This window comes from Tupaia chinensis, unplaced genomic scaffold, assembly GCF_000334495.1.
Source record: "Tupaia chinensis unplaced genomic scaffold, TupChi_1.0 Scaffold000477_1, whole genome shotgun sequence".
Classification (NCBI taxonomy): Eukaryota; Metazoa; Chordata; class Mammalia; order Scandentia; family Tupaiidae; genus Tupaia; species Tupaia belangeri.
This window is the reverse complement of record NW_006159986.1, coordinates 1,849,073-1,858,545: the sequence shown is the minus strand read 5'-3', so window position 1 is coordinate 1,858,545 and position 9,473 is coordinate 1,849,073. Positions and strand designations below refer to the sequence as shown.

Below are 9,473 nucleotides of genomic sequence, written 5' to 3'. Positions count from 1 at the left end.
GAATGCCGCCCATCTCAGCCATCTCCATGTTGGGGCTTCTCAGCCCTCGTTCCCCCATGAAACTCACAGCATCAAGGTGACTCCTGGAGTGTAAAAGGCTCCTGAAGCCACCGCTCGGTCCCACTAATAGGTCAATGCGCGCGGGAGAAAGTAACACCGCAGTTATGCCTATGAATCTGCCCTGATCGCATTCCTGGGACTAATTGTTTGCAGATTCTAGTACTTTTTTCCCCCTTTTTCAAAAGAGATTTTTGCTGTAGGGTGCGTGTACTCACTGGAGAGACAGAGATAAACAGAGAAACAGAAAATGAGAAACCACCTCCCCCCAGGAGTATGACCATGCCACAACCCCTTCTCTGGATTTGGAGTATACATGCACATGTGCCCAGCATGAATTTCAAGATGCCAGGCCTGGGACTCAAACCACAGTCAGCCATGTGAGAATCCAGTGACGTAGCCATTATGCCATATGCTAGTCCCTCTAGTACACTTTTTATAATGAGTTACTCTCAGCTGGCCATGACACAACTTTTCAAAATGCTGAAATCGAGTACCACTCTTCCCTGCCTTAGGGGCCCAGGAAACTGGGCATTTGGGGATCTCAGAGAGCGCATTTACTTTGCCTGGTGATAGTCCTGTCGTGCTGGGGGCAAGCCCCAGGGTAGCACTCATTAATTCTAAAAAATATTCTCACAGCAAAATTGATACTAATTTTATAGGCTATGGGAGCATCACAGACCCTCAGAGGCTGTTCGTCCATTTGGCCCCTCTGGGCTGCAGGAGCTGGGACTCTGGTCCCAAATCAAAGTCTAGAACCCAGACGTCCACTGCGGTCTGCTCCGCCCAGAGGTGCTGTTTTCCTCTCTTGCAGCTTTTCTTCCAGCTTCTTTTCCAAGTTGATTCTGCCACTAAGGATCTCTTAGGGCTATGAAGGGAGAAGAGAGTGTGAAACAAAATGATGCATCTGAGAACCCCTTATTTATCCTGTATTTCAGTCCCCACCAGACAACACTAGATCTGAGGAACCATTGCTCATTAAAATGAGGTTTTATCCATTTGGTTTTGGTTCATTAGCAAGGATACAAGGGTGCTTCTAAGTCCTAGACGTGCCAAGCCTGGAATCTTTCTGTTGACTTTGTCTCCTGGAAGATAGGATGAGACTGGGGTCCAGATGGAAGGGCGAATGGGTCCTCTGGACAGAGGAGCAGGGGAGGGGCTCTCAGCTCCCCTCTGTCCAGCCTACAAGGTGCCCCTTCTCTACCCATCTCCAGGTCCTGCCAAGGACATACAGCCCACCATGAAGTTCGTGATGGACACGTCTAGATATTGGTTTAAGCCCTGCATCACCCGAGAGCAAGGTAAGAGAAAGCACTGTTTCAGGAGACATGTGGCCAGGAAGCAGGTGTGAGTCCCGCACTCTGTGTCAGGCAGATGGGGCCGCAGGTCACGGTAAAGGAGGCAAATAGTGAGCCCAGAGAAGGGGGCTGGCCTCATGACCTCAAAAAGAAATAGGAACTACAGCAAGAAGAGCGAAAGTTAAACGAGAGGAAGGACTTTCTAGCCGGCCAGTGTTGCTCTAGGAAACCCTGGGGGCTACGGCCAGAGGGGCAACAGGTGGGGCAGTTTCTGTCTCTGACCCAAGAATCGTTCCAGCTATCGACCTGCTGAGGAAGGAGGAGCCAGGGGCTTTCGTCATACGAGACAGTTCTTCGTACCGAGGCTCCTTTGGCCTGGCCTTGAAGGTCCAGGAGGCCCCTGCATCTGCCCAGAACCGACCAGGTATGCTCCTGTCTCTGTACTCACTCAAGGCCTCCCCCAGTGACAGAGTGTGGTGGGTTCTAGTCCTACCTCTGACACTGGCTTTCATGGTGACCTTGGCCCAGTCCCAAAATGCCTTCTGGGAGGAGGGTCCACCTCAGTGCTCCCCAGATGCCCTCCAGCACCAGGCATGGAGAAAGCTCCTTTCACAGCAGTCCTGAGCCACCCCCCTGCCATCCCGAGTCCCCTAGAGTCCCTGCTCTCCCCAGATGGTGGGAAGAGAAAGAACTTTCTTCCAGGTACCCACCTCTGTCCACACCAGATTTATCTGGTGTAATAATATCATGTGTGTGTGCTAGTTTATCACATATGCGACCACTTATCATGTGTATAATAGCTCATCACACTTGCTTGATAGCATGTCACATGTGAAGAGCTCATCACACATGTGTGACAGTCTATCGCATGCTCTTCCACGATCACGCAAGCTTGCTGGGTAACTCAGCGCATCGCTGTGGGGCACCTGCCATGCACCAGGCACTGTGTAAGGAACCAGGGATGCAGGGAAGAATCAGACAGATGCCACCTCACTGTGGAAATAGAGGGACACAGATCTTGACAGGACAAGACCTGGGTAATCGTCCCTCACCAAAACCCCAGGATTGTACCTCTCATTTAACTGACCAGGTAGCTGAAGCTCTGAGGTTGGTTAATGACCCCAGAACAATGATGTGACAGCTCGAGGATGGAAAACCCAACTTGTGTTCTTTCCGCTAGGCCTCGCTGTTGGAACAAAAAGGCAACCCCTATGGCCATGTGGGCTATTGGGGTTACCTTGTGAGAGTCAATGAAGCCAAGTTGAGGAGGAAGCCAGAGGCCAGGGGAAGAGGGGGGGTCAAAGGGCATCGTTTGCCCTTCTGGGCCAATCTGGCTCCATGAGGAATAATCTGAGTGAGAATAATAGTACCTGGGCTGGGGTGAGTAGAGGAAGAGAGAAACCAGGCTGAGGGGCTGAAATCCTCTCTCCCCAGTAATGAAGATGCATCCCCAGTAACTCTCTACCAAGGGGAAGCCTGCTGAGGGAGAGACTGCCGGACAGAGAAGCCTTGAGCAAATGTACTGGTGCCTCCTTTGTAGGAGGCCTTGAAAATAGGATTCCTTCTGCAGCTTCCCCAGAGGCAGGGGGATGGACGAGATGACCTTTGGTGGATCCGAGGAGAGTAGGTCGGAGAGGAGCTGGCCAGTGTTGGGCTCACAGTGGGCTCTGGGCTCCCTCCTGCACGCACTGTCTTCTTTCTTCGTCCAGGCGAGGACTGCAGCGACCTTATCCGACACTTTCTCATTGAGTCTTCTGCCAAAGGGGTGCATCTCAAAGGAGCAGATGAGGAGCCCTACTTTGGTGAGCCTCCCCGACTCCAGGGGTGGGGATCTGCCCTTCTGAGCTGTGCGGGAGGCGGGAAGGCCTGGGGAGGCCTGGGGAGCCCTTACTCACGCAGGGCGGCCTGTTTCTGTTCAGGGAGCCTCTCCGCCTTCGTGTACCAGCACTCCATCATGGCCCTGGCCCTGCCCTGCAAACTCACGATCCCACAGAAAGGTGGGTCTGGGCCCCCAAAGAGGCAGTGCTGGGGCATGGAACCTGTTTATTCTCAGAGAAGCCCCCAGTGGCCATTTCTACCTTGTCGAATGTCACAGTCGAAGTGCATGTTCTGGAGCCGGTCGTCTCCACCTCCCAGCTGCGAGAATTTGAGAACGTTAACCTCCCTGGACCTGTTTTCTCATCTGTGAAATGGGGACAGTCATCAGTGTACCTACACATAGGACTGGTGTGTGGAGCCAGCCAGTGGCATGGTGTTTAAGGTGGCTGGATCCCACATGGCTAACCACATGGTTCAAGTCCCAAAAGAGAAATGGAGACGGGATTGCAGCAGATCATCCCTCCTGAGGAGTGATTTCTCACTTTCTCTCTCTCTCCCTCTCTCTATCTCTCTCTCTGGCCAGCATATGTGCCCTCTGGCAAAAATTTTAAAAAGAAAAAAAAACAGACAAACAAAAACGATTGGTGTGTAGGGACCAGCAGTTAGCGTAATGGCTATGTCGCTGGACTCCCACGTAGTCGACTGCGGTTCGAGTCCCGGACCCGGTGGCTTAAACTCACACCGGGCGCATGTGCGTGCGCACCCAAGATCCCAAGAGGAGAATGGAGGAGAAGGAATTGCAGCATGGCCATCCCCCCTGGGGGGTGATTTCTCGCTTTCTGTCTCTCTGTCTGACTGGTCTGGCGAGCGCACGCGCCCTACAGTGAAAATCTCTCCAAAAAAAAAAAAAATACGATTGGTGTGTAGATTAAATGAGCCAGCTCAGGCAAGGCTCCTCACAGAGCACCTGGCCTGGAATGCATGGTTGATAAAAGAGAGGATAAAAGCGTCTAAATCAAACCATTTGGAGGTTTTTTTTCCCCTCCAGGTCCAATATTTACCAAGCCTGCATTCACTCAGTCACACTTCACTGCACCCCGCACAGTGGTAGCGCTAGTATCATCCCCATTTCACAAATAAGAAAAGGAGGGTCCTAGTGTGAAGTGACTTGCCCACAGTCAGATCTCAAACCCAGATCAGCAAGCCCCGTTCAGAGCACAGCCGTGCCCCGGCACCCCTGCACCCCCGCACACGAGGAGCAGGAGAAGCTCCAGAGGGGGCATTTTCTGGGAGAGAAATCAGGGCAAGGGGATCCCAGGTGGACTAATGGTGAGATTCCCTCACCATTGGTGAACAGAGACGAGTTGGAATGGAGTCAGGAGGAAGTGAGGAGGTCAGGGGTTTGTGAGGACAAGGTCACAGTAGCAGGCTGGGGTCTGGAGGAGTGAGGGGTGAGGAGGGAGGGGGGGTCAGAAGGTTTGCAAGGCATTTGGGGAGCCCAGAGTGGCACCATTTGCCTCATTAAGGTAATCACACCTGGTTTTCTCAACCAAGTCACTTCCTGGAGGTGGGGCAGAGGTGGAAGGTGTTTAGAGGGGATAATGAGGCCTGTTTCAACGAGAGGGTCCATTCACTCCACCCCCGGCCCTTTGCGGCCCTGTTGCTTTGTCTTGGCTCAGAACTGGGAGGTGCAGATGGGGCCTCAGATCCCTCTACAGACAGCCTGGCCTCCTGCCTGAAGAAATCTGCGGGTGAGTGGTGCGGAGGAGGCGCCGGGCCTGGCCGTGCCCTCAGAGGGTCCCTCCCAGCCCTGCGCACATGCACACGCGGGCCCACACATGTTTTCCATCATGGCTTTGTTTCTGCATCTTTCACAGGAACTATAAACCCCACCTCCCACCCCGAGCAACCAGGAGATGAGAGGCTGCAGGCCCTGGGCGGCAGGGAAGGGGGGTGGCAGGGCTCACACCCCATTCCACGCACGTATGGGCATGCCCGTGATACTAGCTAGGATCTCTCTGGGTCTGAGGTAGCTGTCCTGGAGGTGTCAGGGTCTGAGTCCCGGTCTGGGGTCCTCTGGGATCCTCTGAATGTCAGGTCTGGGTCCTGGGGGCTTCAACCCAGGAAAAGTCCATCCTCCCCCCAGGTCCAGAGGCCAGGCAGGTCAGCACTGTCTCAGTGACAGCTCCTACCATGCCCCCTAGCAAGTTCCCCTCCCTATTCTGATCTCTGCTGCTCTGGACAATGAACCAGGCCCCGAGGCAGGGCAGTCCTGGTCTAGATGGATGGAAGGTTTTCTGGGCACCCCTACACAGGCAATAGCCCCTCCCTTACCACACCTGAAAGGCCAGGGACCTCGGACATTGCAAAACAACAGATCATCCCAAAGTCCTCTAGGTCTGGCCTCAAATTGCACCATCTTCACACTCCCTGCCTGTTTGGTGGCTCAAAGAGGGGCCCCATCGTATTCATAGAAGTAACAAGCACCCCCACTCTGGCTCTGGGCAGAAGGAAGGCCTGGACTTAGTGATCCTACCATCCCATGGACCCTGGCAGTGGCCTCAGTACAGTATTCGTGTCCCACAGGCTGCCACACCTTGTACCTGAGCTCAGTGAGCGTGGAGACCCTGACTGGAGCCCTGGCTGTGCGGAAGGCCATCTCGACCACCTTCGAGAGAGACATCCTCCCCACGCCCACCGTGGTCCACTTCAAAGTCACTGAGCAGGGCATCACCCTGACTGATGTGCAGAGGAAGTAAGGGCCTCCCTTTGACCGGGGTGCAGGGTTGGGTGGCGTAGAGCTGAAGGGATGGCTGAGACGGCTGTGGCTTGGTGACAAAGACCCGAGAGGGCTGATATGTGCCGGGTGACTCCAGGCAGGTTCCCTTCTATCTCCAGGCCTCCCTTCCATGACCTCTTGCCAGAGCCCCTCCGTGGTGACTGACAGAGAGGGAATTGCCTAGTGTTCCTGGGCACTGAGTCCGTCTCCCGGCGACAGAACCTCCGACCCTGGCTGGCGCTGGGCCACGGAGAGGAATGAGATCGCTCCCTCGCTGGCTCAGGGACTCACAGTCTAGCAGGAGCCTATTCTGGGTTGGGCACTTTACAGGCAGGATCGGAAGTCCGGTCCTCAGAAAGGAGGTTGGGGGGCTGGGTAGAAAACCCCAACGTGCAGGGCACAGGCGGCGGCACTCTGAGAGGAGAGAAGCGCGAGTGCCCAGCGCCTGGCAGTGGGAAGTTCTAAGTGCGAGGCTCCTTGGAGGACCTCAGAATTTCAAGATGCCTTCTTCCTGGAGGCAGACATGACCCTGGGACAGATCTCACCGACCTCCTTTCCCGTCCCGCCTCCTTCTAGAGTGTTCTTCCGGCGCCATTACCCTCTCGCCACCCTCCGCTTCTGTGGCATGGACCCCGAGCAACGGAAGTAAGTTCAAGACCGGGCCAAATTCAGGGCCTAGGTGCCCGCCAGGGGTTCTGCTGACTCTGGAACTGAGATCACAGAGTGAGCCTGGGAGCCGTAAAGGGTCAGGGCGACAGGAGGGCAGAGTGGGGCGCAGCTGGGCAGCCTGACCCGCAGCTTGTCCCTCTGGCTGGCTGCGGGGAACAGGGCCACACCTCCATACTCATTACTGCCTGTCCTTTCCCGCAGATGGCAGAAATACTGCAAGCCCTCTCGGTAAGCCTTCCCACCCACTCCGTCGCTGTGGCAGGGCCCCACCCCAACATGAGGGAGCTTGAGAAGGAGGGAGGCCCCAGCCTGACCGTGAGAGCCCATGATAGTGATGGGAGTCCAGGCCCTGGTCCTCAGAGGACTTCGTCTGTGGGAGATTGTGACCCCGCTATCAGAGAGCCTCCAGAGATGAGACTGGAGCCCCAGCCTTCTGCAAGAGCCACAGGTTCTCACCCAAGGAGCCCCAGCCTCGCTCTCCTAGGGATGCCCCAGTCCGGTTGTTCTCAGGGAGCTTCCACTCTAATGGGGAATACACAGGGTGCCCCCATTCAACGGAAACCCAGAGGTTGAGCTCATGGATCTCTCAGTCTGACAGAGAGGCACCTCCTTCCCTCAGACAGCCCCCCATATATTGAGGTGCTAGACCCAGTTGGCCAGGGGAGGGGCAGGGAGGAACGCAGTGGAGGCTGAATGCTCCCCTGTCCCCCAATCAGCGTGACACCTTCCTGCATCCCGCCTCTCACTCAGACTGCTCTCTCTCACTAGAATCTTCGGGTTCGTGGCCAAGAGCCAGACAGAGGCACAGGAGAATGTGTGCCACCTCTTTGCAGAGTATGACACGGTCCAGCCAGCCTCGCAGGTCATCAGCCTGGTGGCTGCTCTGCTGCAAGACACAGAAAGGATGTGACAGGACAGAGCTGCCTGTGCTCCTTCCCAGACGCCTCGGGGGGTGCTGCCCAAGAGCCCACCTTCGCCTGCCTAAAGCAGAACAGCATCGAGCTGCAATCCTTGGCCACGCTCTGACCTTCGGCAGTCACCTTCATCCAGTCCTCCTCTCCTCCAGCACCCCTGCCTCAGTTTCCTCAGCCATCAGAGGAGGCCAATAGACAAGTTCAGCTGTTCTCAGACCTTGGTGGGTGTTTTAACATGCTCCTCTGTGATTCTGAAGCACACTCGTATTCAACGGCCCCTGCAAGAAAATACCTCCCAGTATCCTCTGGCTCCGTCTGCGTGGACACTACAGGCACACACTCTGAGCGAGTGGCCCCTGCTTCAGGGCAAATGGCAGGTGCTGGATCGGAACACACGGGGCTCCTGGCCTGAGGCTGGTGATAATACACAAGGATTGAGGACGAAGACGAGGTAGCCAGACTCTGTGTCCCTCGACAGCTGTTCCTCTCCCTACTTTCCTGGTGGTCTTTTAGAATCACCTGCCCATGACGTGCAGGCCCCATGGAGAAGGCCCTGCTGCCCCCCCAATTCTTGATGTCTAGGCCCCTCCCCACCTTGTGAATGAGTATCAGCCCCAGGTTTTCTATCAGTTTTTAGATGCAAGTGTGCATAGCTGGTGTTGCAGCTGCCCTGGCGTTGCTTGTATAAACGGCATCTGGGAGATGGGACAGGAAGACCTTGGTCCTCTAGAGTAGATCTAAGGGCCAACCCTCTGTGGTTCTTTCTTAGCTCCAGTCTTGCCAAGTACCCCCAACCCAGCACACACAGACACCCACACGCACGGGCACACCCATGCACACACCCCTCTACAGCCATGCAGTGTCAACTGACCTCACAGCCACACGGGGGCAGCAGAGAGTCAAGAATGCAAAGAGGCCGCTTCCCCCAAAGGCTGGGAGATACTGCAGCCCTTCCAGGCCACCCCTTCACCCCAGGCGGCCCCCAGAAGCTGGAATGGTGTCTAGCAGGCCTGGGTTCCTAAACAAACCCTAGCATGAGGGCAGGAGGGGAGGCTCAGGGAAGAAGCCCACTCCTGCTCTAAGAGGAGTAATCTGCCTCCTCCCAGAGCTAGCCCTACCAGGGCATCATTATCTTTGGCCAAGGCTGGGCCTGACAAGTTATGATTTCAACCCCAGCAACCAAATGGCACTGGAGTGAGCCTGGGTTGGCTGAACAGGCTGAGGCCAGCCCACCCAGTCCATGGTCAGGCCCTGCCCCATGCCCAGGGCCTATGGAATGCTGGACAAGGTTCTTGAGGTCACAGTGCCCAGAGTCCCCAATATACTCTCAGTGCCTGCGTAGCCCCCATCACAAAGAATAAAGTGTCTGTCTTTGCATGACGGCTGGTTCTGAGCATTCAGGGTTGTCCTCCCTAGAGATGGAGGCCTGAACAGATGGGCCCATGGCTTGGAGGTGGTGGCTTGTCTTAGTGAAGACCAAGTATACCGCTCCCTCGCATACCCTGGCCATGGCAGGATAGGCTCTGCTGGCTTCTTCTTCATGAACCATTGCTTAAAACACTGTACCCCCCACATCCCAATACACCTGTCTTCCTTCATGGCCCCTTTCCTGCCAGTCTCCCAGGGACACAGAGGGCTAGGGTTACCCAGTGTCCTAGGCCCTAAGGTGAGTGCGTGTGGCACCCTTGATGGGTTCCAAGGCCTCACAGCCTCCCTGAGGGGCGAAGAGAGGCAGTGAGATATGAGCAGCTCCAGGGAAATACAGAAGAGTCCCTCAGCCCAGAAGGCTCCTCAAGTTCCTGGACAACAGTCCCTTCATCCCACTCTGGGCTAGCTGGCTGCCTACCCCTGCAGGCCTAGGGTAATGCCCCCTTCTGACTTGCTCCAGATCCCACTGCAGTCAGGGACTCGAGGATGGCATGCCAGAAGAAGGCTCCT

General features: G+C 55.6%; 1 protein-coding gene across 1 annotated transcript in view; it reads left to right on the top strand.

Annotated features, from left to right (window-relative positions):
• TNS4 (tensin 4) overlaps nucleotides 1–8,879 on the top strand; it is a 22,218-nt gene extending 13,339 nt beyond the window's left edge. The window contains exons 5-13 of the mRNA XM_006155941.3: nucleotides 1,272–1,358; nucleotides 1,654–1,779; nucleotides 3,065–3,157; nucleotides 3,275–3,352; nucleotides 4,853–4,924; nucleotides 5,760–5,928; nucleotides 6,529–6,597; nucleotides 6,823–6,849; nucleotides 7,390–8,879. Of these exons, the coding sequence (XP_006156003.1) occupies nucleotides 1,272–1,358; nucleotides 1,654–1,779; nucleotides 3,065–3,157; nucleotides 3,275–3,352; nucleotides 4,853–4,924; nucleotides 5,760–5,928; nucleotides 6,529–6,597; nucleotides 6,823–6,849; nucleotides 7,390–7,531 (863 nt within the window). The 3' untranslated portion in view covers nucleotides 7,532–8,879. The remainder of the gene's footprint in view (nucleotides 1–1,271; nucleotides 1,359–1,653; nucleotides 1,780–3,064; nucleotides 3,158–3,274; nucleotides 3,353–4,852; nucleotides 4,925–5,759; nucleotides 5,929–6,528; nucleotides 6,598–6,822; nucleotides 6,850–7,389) is intronic.
• The last annotated feature ends 594 nt before the right edge of the window (nucleotides 8,880–9,473 follow it).